We start from the raw sequence: 22,008 nt of genomic DNA, 5'->3' as shown, positions 1-22,008 counted from the left end.
AGGTCAGGAATCTTCTATAGAAGCTGGCTGTAGCGAGTCTTGATACAATACTCATCAGCAAAGTTCAAATAAAACGTGTAACAAAAGATCATAGAAATCCTTTTAATATACTTGTGCTTTTCCAGATTTTTTTTTCCAGTTTTTTAAGAATACAAAACTTGTATTCTTAATTTCTTCTATAATCTACTGGTTTTATTTTATTTTTTGACCTGAAAGAATTAAGTCAGGGTATGAACATCCCCATAATCTTTAACCCTGAAAATTTGGCAACGCCAGGGGAATCTTTCACAGCCCCAACTGGAAAGTTCAGAAGCTTATGGTACAGACGGATTATTGGCATGAATGTGCGTATAGGAGACATTTTTCCCCAATTTTTGGTGTCAGTGTGTATCCAGTGGCAAGTTCTGCTTCTTATCTGTGTTTAATTTTTGCATGGAGGCATCTAGAATGAGTTTGTCTGGAAAGCTGGAAAGATAGATGAGGAAAGGATGGTTCCACCTTTTCTTCGCCAGCTGCACATCCCCAGCTCCACAGTGACTGCAGCTGGAAGCAGCAGGAGTCATGCTTTGGTACCAGAATGGCTTTCGCTGTAGGAAGCAGTGAACAGCAGAGAGGGAGAGACACTCACTTTTTTTTCTTTTTTTTTCTATTTCTCCTTGTTTCTCTTTATGCCATGAAAGGGGTGGGCAAAGGTCTGATCCTTGACTCCAGTACCAGGAAGCACAAGAGTGGATTGTGCTGCTTAGGGTTTGCTCCTTCCCTTCCCCACCCTGTGAAACGCAGGACCTAGCACATAATTTCTATGTATTATTTTCAGTTATCATACCTCAAATACTACAAGGGCTGAATTTCATCATAGAGTAGAACTTCAACAACATGAAATGGAAGGTACACGTGACACACATGGGGGTAGATAGAGCTAAAACTGATAGAGTTTCATCAATAGACCTTTTGAGTAAGCCCTGGAATAATTTGTCCCTTCAACTGTGGGCAGGCATTTTCTTAATGACAGATAATTGGAACAGCCCTGAAAAGAACAAGGGAGAAGTTACCAGCAGTTAAACAAAGTGAAGGATCAAGAGTCAATGTTCAAAGTTGCTTCCTCTGATTTAGCAGTGTAGGGTATGTTAAGCTAGTGGTGGTCCACTTTGTTCCTTTGTTAGCTTTGACATCTGTGTCTTAAATATCTTGTAGTTTGTTTATAAAATACATATTTAAACAGAGAGGAAAATAGAAAGCATAAACAACAAAATATGCCAAAATCTGCAATTGTTGTAAGTTAATACTGGCAGTGGCAGTGTTTGAGGTTTCCTCCATTACTCTGTTTTAGGGACCCATTGCTGTTTGATCTATGTGTCTCCAGTCCTATTAACATCTTGCTTCAACAAATCCAAGGTTTCTATGAATTTTGCTGGGAACGTGCTTTTAACATATACCTGAAGGGCAATAACAAGACCATGTCGCTGACCAGGATGTTAATTGGCCTGTTTTTATTACCTTCTCACAGAATATAAAGTATGTTTTGAAAGTACATTCATTAATACATTACCGTATTAAACCTTCTTCTTTCTGTTACCCCTTAGGGTATCACCACTTCAAAAATCTGAAGTTGTAGAAATGGTTAAGAAACAAGTTCAGGTAGTAACTCTAGCGATTGGTGATGGAGCAAATGATGTTAGTATGATACAGACAGCACATGTTGGTGTTGGTATTAGTGGGAATGAAGGTCTACAGGCTGCTAATTCTTCAGACTACTCAATTGCTCAGGTAAGTCCTTACACTGTAAAATATTACAATAAAGTAGTTTAATATCAGATTAATATTGGTGTATGCATGTTCTGATTGTATGTTCATTTTTCATTTTTTGCAGTTCAAGTATTTGAAGAACTTGTTGTTGGTTCATGGAGCCTGGAATTATAACAGAGTAGCGAAATGCATCTTGTATTGTTTCTACAAGAATATAGTCCTTTATATTATCGAGGTAATTCTACAGTACAGTAAATATTACCTCTTGAAAGTAAAAACTTTATTATTTTGAGCTTTTGATTATTATCTATGATTTTAAAGAAGCATTTAAACTGTCAATGAACACTTACTAGTACTGAATCTTGCTTTTTAATAAACTGATTAATATTAGAGTGATTTTTTTTTTTTTTTACTTTAAAACACAATTGTCTTAAAAATACGTACTAAATATTAGTACTGAATGTGTTGCATAATACTGCTGGCTTGTTAAAATTCTGTATCGATAACATCATTACAGTATTTAAGGAATACAGTTACAAGTAGCCTCAAATTTACCAAGAGATGTATGTGTTTAAGCTCTTTGAGCTGGTGTCAGTTAACTGTCCGATTTGCAATCTGAAGCCACTTTTCAGGTCACTGTTGAACTGCAGGGCTCTTGCTGTTCAGAAGAGTACTTAAGGTTTTTACATATCTGTTTAGTTACACTATTGGGGTAAGCATGTCTCGTTAGGCTTTAGTTCATGAACAGAGATACTTGCCTGAAAGTAGCTGACTTAGTTTTCTCGTCTGGGATTTTAAGGAGACTGGAGTCCTGTGAAAAATGCAGTAGTATGAGAGGACCGTGTTGTAATAAATGTACATTTATTAGTAGGTATGGTTAAGACAGCATGTATAGCTATAGTTTTCATGACCTTCATGACCACATGGCAAAATTTTGAACATATTTTTAAATGTTTTTCTCCCCCGGTTCATTCACTGTTCCTCTTTTTCTTTCAAGAGCTGCTTACTTCCTTATAACCAAATATGTATCTAGTAATTAAGTTTATAATTGAGTCAAACTTTATATTCAGAATGATACTTTGGGTTAAAAATGTGGAAAAATATATTTAATTTGTTGCAAAGCTTGATCACAAAATGTTTTAAGAGTTCAGTCTTCTGTATTTTTACATTAATGTCGTTAACAGTTATTCTTACAATTTTCTTAGTTTTTTAGTAGATTTTTCAAATTAATATCTTAAACTTGCACAGTATGTATGTGGGTTTTACTGAAAGAAAATGCCTTAATTCTGTTAGACCTGAGGTAAACATTAGGTTAATATTTCCAATTTTTATATTTATGTATGTGATCTTACACTGTTGAAATATTTGAAAATACTTTAAACATCTTTTTATATACAAGTGTTGTAGCCAAAAAGTGTGCATTTTTCTTAGCATATTTTTACATTTTCTAAATTTTCCTTTTTTTCCTCTTTATTGTTATTAACGTAAATAGATTTCAAGCTAAATAGTAGCAAGTTTGTAGCCTGTTTAGAAAAACATAAAGTAGGAAGCTATACAAAGAGCAAATCCATTAAAGATCCTGTTTTGCTTTAGAAGTGATGGCAGACTTTAGATCCTGCATTTCAAAAGCTGAATATCTGATTGAATGATCAGACTTCCAGAGTACTGATAAGCAGTAGCTCTTGAAGTACTTGAAAAAAACAGTATTAATGTATACTTTGTGTTTATAGAAAACATACGAAATTGGGCTTTAGAACATACTACCTTATTTTTCTTAATTTTGTCATTGTCACCTGCAAACACATTGTAAATTTATAACTTAAATCAGATATACATATCTCACTGTTTGTATTCTTTGTGAAAGTAAGTTAAATGCAAGGTACAGAGATCATAGTCTAAAAATACAAAAGACTAGAAGAGGTAGTCTCTGCCTCCTGAGCAGATGGAAGGGCAAAGAGATCATTTTTGTATGGGTTATGACCCTTTCTATGTAATGCATACAAGCATTTTACCATATACACCTTCTCTGGAAGACAAGATGACTTCTGCTTGAATTCCTGTATACCCAGCATTTGTTAGCTCAGAAAACTTTCACAGATGTTAATAGCTCATGTCAATACCATGAGTGAATGGGCAGAAATTCATCATTGAATGTCTCTAGAAAGGACAACTGCCAGTCCTGAATCTCTTTTCAGTTTTTTGTACGGATCAGGCGTGGGAGCAGAGAGCTCAATGAGTATTTGTAAGCTGCTGCTTAATATGCAGAAATGCTGCATCAGGAAAACGTCTGTGAAGCTTTTGTGGCCACGCCTCCTCTGTCTTAGAGTTCAGAAAATAATGCTATGAAAGGCATGTCTGGAAGTTGCTTTAAACAAGTTTCCTTTTATTAGCTGACAATAACTAAAAATACCTGCCTTTACTTAATAGATGCATATTATATTTTTAAATGTCTGCTCAGTACTAATCAAACAAGTAACGTAATAGATTCCATTTAACCTAAAATACAGCCTTTCTCCTAGGCATTCATGGGGTGATATAAAGTAAGTGCCATTGGTTTCTTGGTTCAGAAAATGGTAAAGGTCTATAGTAATACTCCTGCAGAGTGAAGAGTGTTTATCAACATTTAAAGTCCTATTCATAAGAAACTAGAAGTGGTCTGTAATAACTTTTTCTATTCTGTGTCTCGACACAATAGATATTTAGACATGGGCCTCATCTTTTGTATGGAACTAGTCCCAGTAACTTTAGAGGTTATATTCTGAAGTATCACTCTAAATTGCAAGTGAAAACTTTGAATTTCTAATAGACTGCTAATGTGCATTATTAAGCCTGAACAGAGCCTCACACTCACATAGGATATGCCTATGCAGAGTCTCATGCTTATTTTGAGGGCACTGTCATTACCTTATAATGATGGTTGGGATTGAGATCGATCTAGTGATTGAGAACTCCTTTGTGGATTTGGTTTGTTTTTATAAGTACCATTACTGCATATATACTCTTTTTGTTAAACTACTCATTTTGTGAAGTTGTGCAAGTCTCCCTTCAATATCGGAGGTACAAAATTTTCCTATTCCTTCTTTTTGTTCTGCTCACTAGTAATAACTACTGATAACATAAAATTACTGGTTTATGTTAAATAAAAAGATTTACAGTTTAAAACAAACTAATAATTTTTGAGGATCTGCATAGTTCATTCACGTTTCATGTAGGGGAAAATACAAACAAAAAGAGTAAAAGACCAGGACACAAACAGAAGAAACAGTTGCCTGGAGTTCGCATTTAAAGTTCAGTCACAAATCCTTAAATGTGGCCATTCATACAATTTAAGTGATACTATGTAAAAAATTCAATTATACTAAGTAATTAGAGCTGTAACAGCCTCTTTTTCATTCCGTAAACTTTGGATGATGGTTATCTTTTTTTTCTATTTCCGCCCCCCCCCCCCCCCAAGCCCCTTTCATCCCACTGCTGAGTTACACACTTTCTGCTGCTCATGTCCATAACTGAAGTTTACTATTTTGTTCCCGATTTCCTTTGCCTGACACATCAGATGAATGCCTGTGGTCATACTGAGACCCATATCATGCATCACCCCAAACATGAGCAGGCTTTCTGTGTACACTCACACTGCTGCTGAGCTGTAGAGTTTAGGTGCTGTTGTTCAGTGTGCCATAACATACTTAATGTAGGCAAACTGCACCGAGTTCAGTTTAAAAGATTGACAGCAGAAAGTACTTGTGCTCATGCTCACTTTTTTGCATTGTATGGTTTGAAAACTTAGAAATACAGGGAGCTGCATTGAGGCTCATCTCATTTGAGAAGTGCTGTGAACCTAAACCTTTCATTTTCAATGGAAATTACGTAGCAACTGAACTATAAAATGGCCTGAATTTTCACTTCTCCCTCATTTACATAGTTTAAATTACTTTTCAAGGACACCTATCTCCTGTCCTTCTGTATAGGGATGCTGGATTAGTAATTTTAGCTGTTAGAGTAGGACCTACCCCTTAGGAGAGAAGTGGCTGAATCTGCCTCTAAATTAGTATCATGTACGATATGTCCTAAAAACTTATTTTGCAGGTACAGCTGCCATCGTTGTCCACCATAATCAGAATGAAACATACTTGTCCATGAATAAATTTCCCACTGTGAAGCGAGAAACTGTGTGTTTCTTGTCACTGTCACTATTAATACTGTAGTAAGCTCCATAGAGGTTTTTTCAAGTATGGTTAAGAGTGTAATTTTCTAGGGTCCAGGGTTCAGAAGTTAGGGTGCGTGTGTGACTTTCTTCCCCTCTTACAGTTTGAGCTGAGGGCTGTATTTATCCTTGCTGCTTCCCCATACCACCACCTCCCTGCCCTAGATTGGCTAATTATAGGTGTTTTTAATGTGAACATTCAAATACTGTCTTGTAAACAATAGAAAATCCATGTTTCTGCTTAGATATTAAAGATACTTTGTCTCTTAAAGTAGTGTATCTGGTATTCCACTAAGTAGTAGTGTTTGTACTACAGAGGACATTGTTTTAGCCACATTAAAAGGTTTCTCTTCCCAGCCTTTTTTTTTTTTTTAATAGATTCAACAAGAACTTTAGAACACGGGGATGCTACCAAATTTCAGTTCTTCTTGGCTTGCATCTAGAGTTCTGGCCGAGATTTGCTCCAGTTCCTTATTACACTAAAACTTAACTGAAATGCCTGTAACTTGCATGCTTTCTTTGGAAGAAAGTAAATACTAAGATTTCAAGAAGTTACTGTTATAACTTAAAGGATTTCTTCACAGTTCTACAGTAAAACTGTAGTTTTCAGAGTTTAAATAGCATGATAATTTTAACTTAAATTCTGTACAAAATAAAACTGAAAGCGTCAGGGTTTTTAAGGAATAAAATGATGCATAGGATTTCTGAGAGGATTGGTAGTGACTTCATATATGACATTCATTGTAAATTGAAATTTTATCATAAATTCTTGCATTTCTTTAAAACAGTCAGTCCAAAACATTTTCAGGTGTTCCTTAGCATCACTTACCTTTAATAGAAGTGAGTATGTGTAATAGCTTCAGTACATGTATTTAGACCTTTCTTTTTAAATTAAAGTTTTATAACATGTTGACTGTTAGATCACAACAGAAAGTTAATGTTCTTTGCGTGTACTTCTTGGTTATGAGGGGTCAAGTGTATGTCTACTTGCGGTCTGTTTTATTTTCTTCCTACAGAGTCATATTTTTGTTAAATCTGTCTGAAATTAGCAGCAGTGAGATGTACACATGTATAAATATGTGTGCATATTTATATGTATACATACGTGTACGTGTAAATGTGCCCAGCTACTGAGTCATGTATTTTCTATTAAGACTTTCCTTTTCCACCACCTTAAACCCTTTCAGATTAAGAATTCTCACGCTTACTCCAGTATTTGATACAAAAAAATTAAAAAAATATTAAGGGTCAATGATATAATAATATCTGTCCTTCACTCCTGTCTCAAGAACTGTCTTCCTAGCTGTCTTTCTGGATTGGGAGTAAAAGAATGTGGGAACTATGTATAGTGAGAAGGTTGAAAAGAAAGAAGGCTGTTGAGGAGCACAGCTTGTGTCCAACGGAGGTTCTGGATTAGGTTCACACATTTAGCTTAGTTGTAAAGCATCCAAAAATTGTGCTGATGTTGAGTGCATAATTAATTGTTCAGTAATGAACAACTGATTATACACTCATCTTGCTCCCTCATAATCAACTACTGAGAAACTGCTGCTAATAAATGTCTTCTAAATTCATCACAGTTTAATCATAATTCCTATTTCAAAAGTCAAAAATCAAAATATGCAAGAGCTTATAAAAATCTCAGTTAACTGGCATAAAGTAATTCCATTGTCTTTTCTGTGGATGGACTGAAAGGTTAGAAAATAGTGTGTTTGTTACCATTAAGTCAATCAAAATAAAGAAATTTAGCATTATAAGTTTTCAGAAAATTCAGTGTATTTTATATCTCGACGTTGCAGCCTCTGACATTTATGATTTTGTATGCAATCTTGTTCCAATAATTGACCACCAAAAAAATCTGCTTACTTTTCATTTATTGGTTGAACAAACAGCAATTTTAGCTGGATTTTAACTCCCATTTCTAGTGCTAATAGTTGCTAATTTCAGGGGTGTTTTCCATCTCAAAGTATTCACAAACATGTTGAAACATTCCACAACATGGTAAGAGCCTATGAGCTTGTTCATAGAATCTGGTCATCTAGAGACCAGCCTGGGTGCATATTGATAAACACACATATTGATTGTAGCAATTCATGCTTCCATAATAAAGTCAAATGAAATGTGAACTGTAGTAAAGTCTCTGCAAAGCAGCATCTAAACATTCGCTTAAAACATGAGTCTTAAGTTGAGTAGAATATTGTTTAGATGATTCTAGCTTCTGTCACCTTACAGCTTATGTTTGTCGTAGGCAATACAGTTTCGGTGTAGCTTGTTAATAAAGATTCATCAGACGTGCTTCTTCTCCACCTTGTCATTGTGGAAGTGAAGTAAGAAATAGAAGAAGGCAGTCATGCTGCATGCTGTACTGAAAAACATAAGAAAATGTGTTATGATGCCTTTCAAATTAAATTTGATTTTAACTTTTTTGCTAAAAGTGATAAAACTTATGCAATGAAAGAGGTTTCCAGCTGTGCCTCTCAAATACTCTGTAGTTGAGTTAGTGCTTGTTAACTAAGTAATTGTAGTTGATTTAGTGCTCTGGGAAAGCCTCATCCTCTCATGAGTTTCATGTGTGAGGAAGGAATATTGGTACAGTTTTCAGTTCCAAACTACAGCTTACTGAATGAATTCTGTTAGGAGGTTTGCTAATGATTAGAAGATGACTGCTTCTAGTCTGTAGGTGTTCCCTGTGATACTTTTTTTTTCCCTGATATTTCTCAGAATTTTTATTTCATTAAGAATTAAGTACAATACAAATGCAGTGAGCTAAACCACTCTTAAATACTTAACAAAAATGAAATTCTTGCTGAAAATAGCTACTTTCTTGAAATGTTTTCATATTTAGGTGGATTGCTCACATATTTGACTAGATTGCCCATTATCTGTTCTGAACACAGGTTTTTTGTTATTATTATATTTTTTTATATATGTTTAAGCCATAACATCCTCAGCTGTTTTGTAAATGTGTTCTAGGGATACCCCTTTTTGTGAAGCTGAGAAAAAAAAATTTATTAATCACACCTCACAGGACATTTGAGTAATACACGGTTCTCTTCTTTTTCAGATCTGGTTTGCTTTTGTCAATGGCTTTTCTGGACAAATTCTTTTTGAAAGATGGTGTATAGGTCTCTACAATGTGGTAAGATGATTTGTGTGTTTTCAGTTATTTTCAATCATAATCATGAAAGTTTCTTGAGTAAGCAATCTTTAAGCAAGTCCTCACCTGTGAAGTTTTGCAATATGTTTTTTCAATTTTTTTTTTTAATTCCATTTACTAGATGTTTACAGCAATGCCTCCACTAACTCTTGGAATATTTGAGAGATCCTGTCGAAAAGAAAACATGCTGAAATATCCAGAGTTATACAAGACTTCCCAAAAGGCACTGGACTTCAATACTAAGGTAGATTAAACAAAAATCAAATATAATTAAAGCGGGAATTCAGTATAGTTATCCTTTTTGCTGTGTGCTGCTTATAATTAAAAATGGAAGGGGTCTTTATTACTACTATTTCCAGTTGTCCACTTGTCTGGTGCAAATCATATTTATCCATTTTTAGCAAGTACAGAAGTCAACAGCAAGCATTTTATTTTTTTCAGCCCTAATCTTTTTTTTCTCCCCTGGTAATAAAGCTGTTTTCTTTAGGCAGAAGTGATTAGACCGCTCTGACGCTAGGCTGTATGTATTTGAACTGTTATATGGAAATGGATTACTGAAGCCTGTGGAGAAGTGTTGCAGAGGACAATAAGAACTGTCATTAGATTTGTAAACGGAGGAACTTGGTACTATTCTCTGTCAATTTGGAGTTGTGATTTTATGGTTTAATTTTGAATTTAGGGAAAAAATACTTGGAGACACTTAAGAACGTGTCAGGATGGATCAAAAGGAATCTGAGGCTACTTTTGGTGGGAAATGAGTGACATTCATCTTGGAGAGACTAGCACAAGAAATAGTAAAAGAATGCAGGACTCTCTAACATAGAAAATATACACAATTTCTACAGATTTGTCCATAAATAATCTCTTTCAAAACCTAGATGAAGCTTTGGCCTGAATCTGCAATTTCATGAATGCATGATGTTTCTAAGAGTTCCTTCTGATTTTATTTGATTCTTCTAAATATCATTGGGACATTTCAAGAAACGTCATTAGGTGTTGAACTTGGGGACATTTTCAATTTGTCATTGAATTAACAATGCCTGCATGGGCTGGTCTGTAGTAGATGTGTGGAGCTGATGCAGCGTTACTTGGCTCTCAAGTCTGTGCTACTTGTACTGTAAAACTGGAGTACCTCTATCTATATAGAATTGTTTGTCTAAACTATCTTTGTTCACTGAAGCGTATGAGATTTTTCTCCTTTTTCCTCACTTCATCCCTTCACCCACAAAAAAACAAACCTGAAAGTTGTAAGGAAACTAGGGAAAATAGCTTCTTGTGTCACTGTGAATGCTTTACAAATATCAGACTTTTCATAGTCCATTAATACAGACACTTTTGTTGTAGTTTTAATAAATAAGTCATGAGTTACAATTGTTGGATTTTTCTGTTTTTAAACAAGCCTATAATATTTTTATTATTGCACAGATGTATTGTTGACTTCATTGGAAATTCTGTGACTATTCCCGTACAACACTTGCTATGAATAAACATCCACAAACTTCCCAGCTACAAAATTCCGACCTATATAAGTTGAATAGTTGGTGTTAAAGATTTGGAAACATTGCTGCCTTGAATGTTGATGCAGATGTTTGTTATGGTAAAAGGGATCAAAGGTTATGAGGTCATGACAGAGGTTAAAGGATTAGCGTGTGACAATAAGAATTGGTCAGGAAAATGGAAAAGTAGAACTAATTTTTCTTGCACCCACCTGTGCTTTCTGTCAAATAAAAACTTCTGGTAATGCCATAGCAAGAAGGAGAGACAAAGGTTAATGAGTAGCACAAGTTCAAATGTGCAAAGTATTGGAGTGTAAATTGGATCATACAACCTAGTGTAGTTGTATAATCTAACAAAAGACTTTGAGACATTGTGGAAAATGTTGTGAGGCAGGCAACTTAATTTCAATTGTTTGAACACGTTAACACTCATAATACACATCAGTTAGTTACAATAAAGGCTATGATAGTTAAAAGCGTTGTTAATGAAAAAAACATGATTGCTATACTGAAGGAAATGGGTTACATATTTTTGATTAAGTCTTTTTATGTCATTATACAATACATTATGGAAAACATCAATAGGTTGTTTATCCTTAATACAGTTCTTTGCAGAAGCATATTTTACAAATGAAAATAAGTTTGAAAGTAAAATTTCAATTATTTACCAAATAACACTAAAGGAGGTTTAATATGATGAAGCTATGCTCAAGAATGGAGCATGTAAGGAGACATCTAAGGAAGATACTTCTATTTGTCCTTTTTTAATTTCTTTGTATGTGGAAATATGTATGTAGGCATATGTAAAAGTCAGGTTTTGATTGTTCTACCATCCAAATTTCTTACTACACAAAATGTAAATTATAAAACCTAGAGTCCTTTTTGATTCCCTACTTAGAATGTAGCAATTGTTCCACTTGTCTGGTTTAGTTTAATTTTTCTGTTGATATTCCCAAATGTATACATTTTAATTTCCCTACTGATTTGAAATTAAGAGGAGGAGATAATACACACTTTTTTCAAAACATAAAAATAAACAAATGACCCATGAAGAGCTAAGAGGCAGAAAGTGCCTGTCAGTTATATTACTTCACAGTGGTGGCCTGACAGAAACACATTTTGTGAATCTAACACACAGATAAAAAGAAAGGTCAGGGTTCACAGAGCTAGTTCATTGCAAATGGTTCTCATGGATTTTCTGTTTTCCCTTAGGTTTTCTGGGTTCATTGTTTAAATGGCCTCTTCCACTCAATCATTCTGTTTTGGTTTCCACTAAAAGCCCTCCAGCATGGTAAGTAGTATGAAAAATAAAAATATAAATGTTCAAAGGTACAAAATATCTAAATACCTTCTTTTTTCTTAGGAAAGCTTTATAAATACTAACAGTTTTGTGTGATTAAATTTCAAGATACCATTTCTAGAACTAGAGCAGATGCAATATATTTAAGATATTTTATTTAAAATCTGTTTAAAAGTAGGAGTAATGTTATGTACGTATACATAAAACTATATAAATAGGTTTTAAGTAAACTGAAACGATGGAGAAAAAGAGTTTGCTATTTAATTATGCTATTTTTTTTATATAGTACGCTACCATGGTAAATACCTACAAGATCCTAAATCAGTACTGTCCCTTGCATTGTCTCTTACGTTTTGTAGGCTTTTGTTGCTGATGTGTGTACCTTCTCTCCTGTTACTTAAAGGGCATACCAACCTGTTAGTTTACATCTAGCTTGAGTAGGCTTGTGCCAGAGGAAACTGGGACATCTTGGACAGCTCAATCCTGTCACTCTTCTAGTTCAACTGCTCCGTATGCACCCGAGTTGCAGAAGGACGCAGCACGGTTGGGAGGAAAGCTATATTAATTAGAGGAACCTTGAAAGCACTGCTTCCAGTTTGTGGGAGTGTTTGTGTGTGTCCAGGAGCTCTTACAGAGGTGGAGTTTTGTTTGGCTTCCACTTTGTGGGGAGAGGAAAAAAAAAAAAAAGTGTGTACCCTGCAGGTTTTCTGTAAAGTGAGTAGTCTGCTTGGTTTCCCTGAGATAGCCAGGCAGTTTGCCCTGGCATAGGGGACAGAAATATCCTTATGGACATTTTGGAACCGTTGGGACTAGATAGTGAGACGGTCACAAGTGCTTGTGCCCAAAAACTTCTTGCAGAGTATATTTTACCCTCAGTGACTTCTGATGGGTAAAGGGCAGTCAGTAGCAGACTGTTTTCTCTGAAAGGACACCCACATCACACTGGATGTGAGTTCAGTGGCAGCAGTTTGCATTGGAGAGGTGTAGACAGCCCGGGAGGAAAGAGGTCCCAAAATGTCAATGCATACTTTAAAACCACAACCTCAAACCCAAACCAAAATCCCCATTCAAAGCTGTAGCCAATCCGTGTGAGAGATTTATGTGTTACATGATGGAGAAGTGTTTAAGGAGTGTATGTGGTGACGCAGAATAGAGTTCACGTGTGAATGGCAAAGCTGAGACTTGCACGAGCACTTGTGAGAACACTGTAGCGAAGCTCTCTTGAGCTCACAGTGCCTGGGCTAGAACTGACCTGCTGGCAAGTGGGTGGCTTCTACAAGTCTGAACAAATTGCCTTCTGTCGTCCTCTTTCATTCCTAGAGAAAGGCCAGGTGAGTAAGGGGAGCAGAATTGGGACCTGGGGCTTGTGTACGTGGTGGGCAATATAATCAGTACCTGACGTGGGTCCAGCTGGTGCACGGAGTTCTGCATGAAGGGAAAATGAGCGCAGGATGGGAGCTGCTGTTAATTAAATCTCTTATGGCTGTGTGTGTAAAGAGGAAAGGGAGATAATGCTATTAGTTTCCTAGGGAGGAGCTGATAAGTGTCAGAGAGAGCCACCAGAGAGGAAATTCTGAGCACAAGTCTCAGCCTCCACCTTCCCTTAGCAAAGAAGAGATGCAGGAGGGTCCTGAAACGTGAAAGGAGGAATGGGAAGAATGGGGGATAGCTCAGCTTTGTGCCTAAGAGTGTGTAAGACTGCTGAGTCCCAGCACTCTGACTGATGGGAACAGACTTAGCTGCCTGCCTGTTCCTCTGTTTTATCCTCATTATGCTCTTTACTGCTAGGTATGTATTGTAAAGCAGCGGAGTGCATGTTTGAGCAGATATTTATTAGAACATTGAAAACCAAATCTTGAAGATCATGAAAATCTCTCAGAACTCACAGTCTAACATTTTCTTAGAGCATTTCCTCCTGTTTACTCTTTAGTCTCACTTGTCCGCCTCTTTCTTGTCTGTAAGTGTGAAATGTCAAACTGCTTGCAGCATAGTAGAGTCTACCAAGAAATAAGTGATCGGAGAATAGGTATGGATTTGTAAGAATTTTTTGTAAGAATTTTGTTTGTCCATGGAACCTAACCATTGGACAGTACACAAAACTAGTGTCTTTGCACTCCATGTACTGTCCTGTGGATATGAAAAGTGACAAGGACATAAATCTTCACAGAAGCTTCTTCTGATGCAACTCTGTCAACGTAACAGTAAATGGCAGAAGCCAAACTTACATGTACAAGTGAATGAGCCATGGTCTCAGCTTTGTTTTCAGGCTTCCAGAGCTCTTGTTGTCCTTTGTGGTGTGCTAGTCTGTCCAGGGAGATAGTTAAATGGGGAAAGTGCCAGGAATGCAACCAGTATCACTTGAGCTAAGGAGGCAGCCGTTGTGAGCTCCTCATCTTGGAATGGGAAAGGGATAGGTTAAGGAGGACTGTTTGCAAGCATTTTTATTCTGATTTTTTGTGTGAACTTTCACCTGCTGTCTCTTCCAGAATATGAATAAATAGATCTTTTTTTTTCTGTGATAAACTGGCCTCACAGATCCTGAAAAGCTTTTAGAAAGGAGCACTCTTCATCCGTGACTAAAAAGAATTTCATTTCAAGCGTGTGTAAAGGTGATATGAAGGCTGGAAAAAAACACTCAACACAAATATGAAAACATATTTAATGAGCAACGTCTAATATACCGTATGCTAGCTGAGGATAGTGGTAAAATAAGTGTTCTCAACTACAGACCATTTTTATTAGCTTGTCACCTTCTTCTGGCCAGCCCAATCAGAGGAGTTTTAAACCCATCCCCACCCTCCCCCCCCCCAAAAAAAAAACAAAAAAAAACCAAAAAACAAACACCTTTATTCTTCTCTTTCCCCCAACACAGCTTTTTAAAAACATCCTTCCTTATGTTCTCTCAGCATTCGTGAATTTTTTTGTCTTGTACTTTTATCCTTCCTTACTACAAACATCCATCATTATGCTTTCTGAGCATTAGTGAGTTTTATTCTTTCTTTTTTTGTCTTACACTTTTATCCTTCTTTACTACATGCACAATATTTTGATATCGCTTTGTATGGTGGCAGTAAAAAGCAGCACCCCAGTGATTAGAACCTCTACAGCAGAGTTAAGTGTTCTGGTTTAGTTGCAGTATATGAACAATCTCAAGTGCTAAAAGCATTTCTAAACTGAACACGTAAGAATTTAGCAGGCTCAATAATTCTAATTGAGAATGAGGAATTCCCTCTAGAGTGCTCAGTTGTGTGTTGTCCCATGTCTGCCAAGAACTTTCACAGAACCGGGATCAGAAAAGTCTGCGCTCTGGCAATAATCATAAATAAGTTCTGTTAAATAAGCATAAATTCACTGCTTCATAATTCTGAACGTAAGAACCACAGTAGATGTGATTTTTATGCAAACACATCTCTTCAGGGCACTGACTCGTTGTGTAAATGCCGTGTGTGTATCCATATGTGCAAAATGGATATGTATTTATATAAATCCACAGATTTGAGTTGGGTAAATTTGAAAATGTTATGAATAACAAGCATCTCAAGAATTAAAATTGAGTATATTTTGTCTTTTTACTAAAACTGAATCTCAGAAGTATGGGTAAGAGCAAAGATAAGTAAGTTTCTATGCCAAAAATATCCAGAATCAGTGAAAATCTGACTCTAAGCTTTCTGTTTACTTATATGTTACAGTCAATGTACACTATAGCTATTCTATTCCATAGTTTTCTGAGGGTACGATACTGTATCTCTGAACTTAAAAGTCACTCTAATTGAATTATTACTGAATACAATATTACTCATATTGATATGTGATGTTACAAAAAGCTCCTGTTTCTAGCCTAATTCCTGAAGTCACTGAAAGTTTTAAAGGACTAAAAAGTATAAAAGTTGCAGATCTCTACTGTTCAGTTCAGTTCAAGGTGAAATCTGCTGTAAGTACCCTGTAGGAAGTGCTGCCATCTCTTTTGTACCAAAAATAAGATTTTATATATGTGTGTATATATATATATATATATATCACTATTGTGGATATTTAAATGTTTAAATGTTTTTATTTTTATCACTGTTTTCTTCTCCAGGTACTGTATTCAACAATGGCAAAACTTCAGATTACCTGCTCCTGGGGAACACTGTATACACAGTAAGTCTTCCTACAGCTATCTGGTGCTCTGTCAGCTATCTATATTGGCTCTATCTTTAACTCTTTAAGAGATGTGATTTTGTTACTATTTATTGTTCTCTACGTAGAAGACTTGATTCATTGTAGTGCCTTAAGATAAGAAATGGCACCTGAATCACTCTTTGAGAAGCTTTGAATTGCATTTTGCATTCTAATTCCAGTTTTTAAAACAAAGCAGTTTATTAAAGATGCAGAAGATACATCTGTCCTTTACTGGAAAATGTATTTTTTATGTAATGGGAATTGTCATTCCCTAATTAGCATGCTCCTTAATTTAAGGTAAGTTTCTGCATTGGGTAAATCCCAGGTTACTGGATATGAAACTGGTTTGTGGACTTGTGAAGATACAATTCTGTTCTCCCTCTCATAATTTATTATGGAGCCTTGAAAGAGGGGTGGAGCCCCATGGAACCAAGATTTGTGGGATGCCTCTTTGGGGGCAACCAAACTGCCAGAATTACACCTGACCCACCCTTCTGTTACTGTCATAGATATTATTAATTATTGGGTTTTTTTCTTTTAATCTTTTGTCTCCTAGAATAAATCAATGAACCTAAATACCTGTTTTTCATTTGCTAGGTATCAATGTTACCCAATAGATGTGGGTTTTCCAAGATCTCTTAGAAGCAAAATTAGACTTGTGCTTACTTTCCTCTGTTTTTCAATGTTAAGAGTTTAATTAATTTTTCAACTTCCTGTTGTTGGCAGATACAAAAACGAAATTAATTCTTCCATCAGCATAAGGAGACTGTAATAGAAATACAAATTCACATCAAATTCAATTTCCTTAGGGAACAGGGAAACATCATAACTGATATAATACAGAAGTATTCTAGAACACCTTGTAGTCCTTTGAGAATGTAGCTACTGTCAACCTCTGCTATGCATGAGAGAACATTTTGAATAGTGTTTTCTGGTCAGCTAACCAGAATGGTTAAAGAGCATGAAGGGCCAAGTAATCACAGCCCATTCTGTGTATGTCCTACTGCTGTGGCAGTCAAAATAAAACGTTTCTTCTGCCAGTACATATGTGGACTTTAAACTGGTTCTTTCAGGCACATTGAAAAACTGTTTGTTCACACATTCTCTTAAAAGTTTTTTCTCTGCACTTCCCTCTCCCTGTTCCAAAAGCCAAGCACAGCATGTTTTGTCAGCAGTAGTCGCATATGATCATGCAATCTATCATATGGTGAACTGATCTCTGTTAGGGATGGATGGAATAACCTGGGTAAGTGTTTTCTGTGCAAGTCTTAATAAAAATAAGATGTAAGTTCACAGTAATTGTCATAGCTCAGTCCTGACAGAAGTAGTTCAACTGACACAGGTCTATTTGTATTATGATCTCATAACACCAAGCAGTGTTTAGAAGTCAGTCATTTATCTGAATGTCACTGCTTTCCCCCCCTATTGATAAATACTTCCTAAGAGTATCTGCCAGAACAGGTTCTTCTTGGGGAGAGGTTCTCTGCACCAGGTTTTCACCGCATCTACAAATGTTTAATTGTTTGCTATACTTACAAATTGCAGCCTTGCTCAGTTCAGCAGTTTATTTTATGAATTGTATGTGTATGTACCTGAGTTGCATAACTTCAATATCTTAGCACCTAAGCCAAGTTTTCTGATAGCATCTCCTTTTACTTGATTGTTCTAAAAGTATCCTTCATATTGGCCACCATTTTGTAGAGTGTATTAGCACTGTACACTTGTTAAGCCCAATTATTCAACATACTGCTGCAATCACAGCTGAAGTTCTTTCCTGAAGCAATCTCAGAACTTCATCCTACCCAGTTGTTCTGCTCTGCGCTTCCTTCCAAAAGCCAAGCTTGGCACCAGGAGAAAACAAGGTACATATGCTGTAGTAGGAGTTTCTGGATTACACTAGGTCCTGTGGAAGTGAGTGTGCAAAAAGTACTGTTGTTTAGATGGTCACTCATCAGTTGATGGATAAGTCCTGAAATCTTGCAGGACTGATTATTGGCTGATGTAGTTGCCAAGCCGCTCTTGATGATACTTGAAAAATCATGGCAGTCAGGTGAAGTCCCTGGTGACTGGAAAAAGGGAAACATTGCACCCATTTTTTGGGAAGGGTCGGAAGGAGGACCCTGGGAACTACCAGCTTGTCAGCCTCACCTCTGTGCCTGGGAAGATCATGGAACAGGTCATCCTAGAAGCTATGCTAAGGCACATGGAGGACAGAGAGGTGATTCAAGACAGCCAGCGTGGCTTCACCAAGGGCAAGTCCTGCCTGACCGACCTAGTGGCCTTCTATGATGGAGTGAATGCATCAGTAGACAAGGGAAGAGCCACAGATGTCATCTATCTGGGCCTTTGACACAGTTCCCCACAACATCCTTCTCTCTAAATTGCAGAGATATGGATTTGATGGGTGGACTGTTTGGTGGATGAGTAATTGGTTGGATGATCACATCCAGAGGGTAGTGGTCAATGGCTCAGTGTCCAGGTGGAGATCGGCGACAAGTGCTGTCCCTCAGGGGTCCGTACTGGGACCAGTACTGTTTAATATCTTCATCAATGACATAGACAGTGGGATCGAGTGCGCCCTCATCGAGTTTGCAGATGACACGAAGGTGAGTGGTGCAGTTGACACACCCGAGGGATGGGATGCCATCTGGATGGACCTGGACAAGCCTGAGAAGTGAGCCCATATGAACCTCATGAGGTTGAACAAGGCCAAGTGCAAGGTCCTGCATGTGGGTCGGGGCAATCCCCAGTTATTAATACAGGCTGGAGGACGAAGGGATTGAGAGCAGCCCTGAGGAGAAGGACCTGGTGGCACTGGTGGATGAAAAGCTGGACATGAGCTGGCAATGTCTGCTCGCAGCCCAGAAAGCCAACTGTATCCTGGGCTGCACCAAAAGAAGTGTGGCCAGCAGGTCAAAGAAGGTGATTCTGCCCCTCTGCTCTGCTCTCGTGAGACCCCAACTGGAGTACTCTGTTCAGCGCTGGAGCCCTCAGCACAGGAAAGGCATGGACCTGTTGGTGTGGGTCCAGAGGAGGGCCATGAAGATGATCAGAGTGCTGGAGCATCTCTCCTATGAAGACAGGCTGAGCGAGTTGGAGCTGTTCAGCCTGGAGAAGAGAAGGCTCTGGGGAGACCTTATAGCAGCCTTTCAGTGCTTAAAGGGGGACTATAAGAAAGATGGGGACAAACTTTTTAGTAGGGACTGTAGCAATAGGACAAGGGGTAATGGTTTTAAACTAAAAAGGTAGATTTAGACTAGATATAAGGAAGAAATTTTTTACAATGAGGGTGGTGAAACACTGCAACAGGTTGTCCAGAGAGGTGGTAGATGCCCCATCCCTGAAAATATTCAAGGTCAGGTTGGACGGGGCTCTGAGCAACCTGATCTAGTTGAAGATGTCCCTGCTTATTTCAAGGGGGTTGAACTAGATGATGTTTAAAGGTCCCTTCCAACCCAAACTATTCTATGATTCGGTACTGCAGAACATCTGAGTATCATCTGTGATGTCAGCTGACTCACAAACATTGGAGCCTGCATTTTCAGATTTGCAGCAACATTTTCCACCACCTTCAGAAATCAGTTAATTTCTGATACTTCCAATATAGTAACCTGGAGCTACTCATTACTGTATGTCAAGCTGTATCCATAAATGCTAAAACTGAGGTCACAGTGCAATTGTTGTCACCTTCTGCAACCAGTTTTCAACTAGGAGAGCTGAAACCTCACCATCTTGAGAGGCTAATTGCTTGCTACTGACCTGCAGAGTGGCCAGGAATTTCCCAAGAAAACATTATTTCACCATTGTAAGTCTAGCCAACCTGCTTTTTCATTTGTTTTCCAGATTCTCCACTTTCCTTCCCTTCAGATTGAAAATCTGGGGAGGGATGGGGGCTGCAATTGATGTATTCCTGCTCTTGCACAGGAATCCAAGGAGGTCTGGAGCACACACAAAGATTTGAGAGACTTTCAGAATTGGGGGGAGAGTGCAGATTTTTTTGAAGATTTTTTTTAAGATCTGTGCATGTGAAGTTGTATGTGCAGTGACAGTTGTCAGTCATTGACTTGAAATATCAAATCATAAGGCTAAGGTACTCTCATTCTTCCCTCTGCTTTTAATCTGTTTTTAGGAATTCTGCAGTCATCACTTGTGCAAAAATCAGTAGCAAAGGGATTCAGAAGTTAATATCATTTCTTTGGATCCACAAATAAAGTCAAGAACATGCACTAATTCATATCATGTCCTGGAATTGTTTCTTCAAACATAAATTTCAAATAGTAGAGCACCATGAAAATATTTGTACGACCATTCTTGAGAGGTCTCTTTAAAAAACGCTCAGTGCTGTATACAGAATACCAGTTTGATTTCTTGTTTCCTGGGTAGGTTTCAGTGAGATATTATTAGTTTGGTTCAAGGAGAGAAGGAAGCAATAAAACCCAAATTCTTGAGAAAGCTGCAGTGCGTAGCTGGTAACTTTGTTAGGGGAATCAGTTAAGATGCAAGGAGGGTATATATTCACACAGAGTATATCTCCTTTTATAGACACCTGCAGTGGTTGTTTTGTGTATGCATTGTGTCTATGCAATGAGAATTCTTGATCTGATTCTAAAGAAGGTTGAAGTCATTCTTTTCTTGTGACTGACTCAAAAGTAGCAAGTGTACCAGATAAGTATTTTTTCTGCCATAATTCATTATTTTTTCACTTATCCAAATACAGCACCAGAAACGGATAGACTAAGTAAATTATAGCACTCATAATGGTCCTTAATCTTCTTCTAATTAGATTTCGCACATGTTTTAGATAATGGAATTGTGGTGCTGTGATTTCTTTGTCCTCAACAATGCAGTAGTTGAAATAGGAGATTCTAGAATTAAAAGCATAAACTTATAGCTAGGGTGAAAGCTTTCTGGCAGGATTTGTATCCTTCTGTGCACCAGACATAGTGGAAGGCTTGTCAAATATATTTAACCAGTTATTTTCAGCTTCTGATTGAAGTAAATTTCCTCAAAGTTTCTCAGGCTCCTTGAAGTTCAACCACAGACAAAGTCACGTAAATCATTGCTGCCAACCTGCCCAACAAACTAGAGTTTAAACTATAGCTGTTATAGTTGGGGCTTGGTCTTTGTGACTCAGTTTTTCAGCCTCGTGTTCTTCAGATTGCACATAAAGCAAAACTTGTGATACCTGTTCATGTGTGTGTTACAAAAGCTACTGCTGACAAAACAGAAAACTTGTTTGTGTGAATTTCAAACAAAGGAGATAAACAGTTGTTGGGAAACAACTAGTCCTTGCTGCGGGATTATAAACTTTCTACTACTGCTCATGTCTAAACAAAAATGGATCATGTCCTACAGGACAATAACATGAGGTTTTCAGAGACTGCTCCATAAAAAGAGTAAAGGTAAGAAAAGAGTGAAGATGAGAGGGAAGAATTAAAGTAACATAACAGACTCATTCAACATGCTATTTTGTATGCACAGCATAGGTCTTAGGCTGCCAGCATGTAACTCCAGTTTTTCAGGGTTTGGCAAAGGTGACTGATTTACTAACAAAGTACCAATTAAGTGAATGAAACTTTTTGGGTTTTTTTAAATTTAGATTAATGTAAGTTTGAACATTTGCAAGTTTTCAGCCCAGCATCTAGATCTAAGTCTGTCTTTTGTGTAGAAAGTAGTAGTCATCCTCTCCATAACTAGGGGGTTTGCCATCTCTGCTGAAGTGGACTACACTTGAACCTTTCTGTGTAACCAAAATACCATCGATAAAGGAGCTAACGACTCAGTAAGAGCCACGCTTGCAGGGTTCTAGGAGGCAAGGGGAATGTTTGAGATTTCTAATACAAAAGAAGAGTTTTCCAAATCAAATGAGTGGAGATTATTAATGGAAGCTAGTAATTCCTCGTGTTCTGTTACTACCTCATTTAAATCTTTAAATCTTTTAGTGGCT

At 37.2% G+C, this 22,008-nt stretch overlaps 1 protein-coding gene across 9 annotated transcripts in view; it reads left to right on the top strand.

The window, feature by feature from the left end:
* ATP8A1 (ATPase phospholipid transporting 8A1) overlaps window positions 1-22,008 on the top strand; it is a 127,905-nt gene that overhangs the window by 76,800 nt on the left and 29,097 nt on the right. For all 9 annotated transcript variants that reach the window (XM_068402607.1, XM_068402608.1, XM_068402604.1 and 6 more), the window contains 6 exons: window positions 1,584-1,767; window positions 1,871-1,981; window positions 9,012-9,086; window positions 9,226-9,348; window positions 11,813-11,891; window positions 15,979-16,040. In XM_068402607.1, the coding sequence (XP_068258708.1) occupies window positions 1,584-1,767; window positions 1,871-1,981; window positions 9,012-9,086; window positions 9,226-9,348; window positions 11,813-11,891; window positions 15,979-16,040 (634 nt within the window). The remainder of the gene's footprint in view (window positions 1-1,583; window positions 1,768-1,870; window positions 1,982-9,011; window positions 9,087-9,225; window positions 9,349-11,812; window positions 11,892-15,978; window positions 16,041-22,008) is intronic.

This window comes from Nyctibius grandis, chromosome 6 (genome assembly GCF_013368605.1).
Source record: "Nyctibius grandis isolate bNycGra1 chromosome 6, bNycGra1.pri, whole genome shotgun sequence".
NCBI classification, from domain to species: Eukaryota; Metazoa; Chordata; class Aves; order Nyctibiiformes; family Nyctibiidae; genus Nyctibius; species Nyctibius grandis.
The sequence above is the reverse complement of the archived record's forward strand: the minus strand, read 5'-3'. Positions and strand labels throughout refer to the sequence as shown.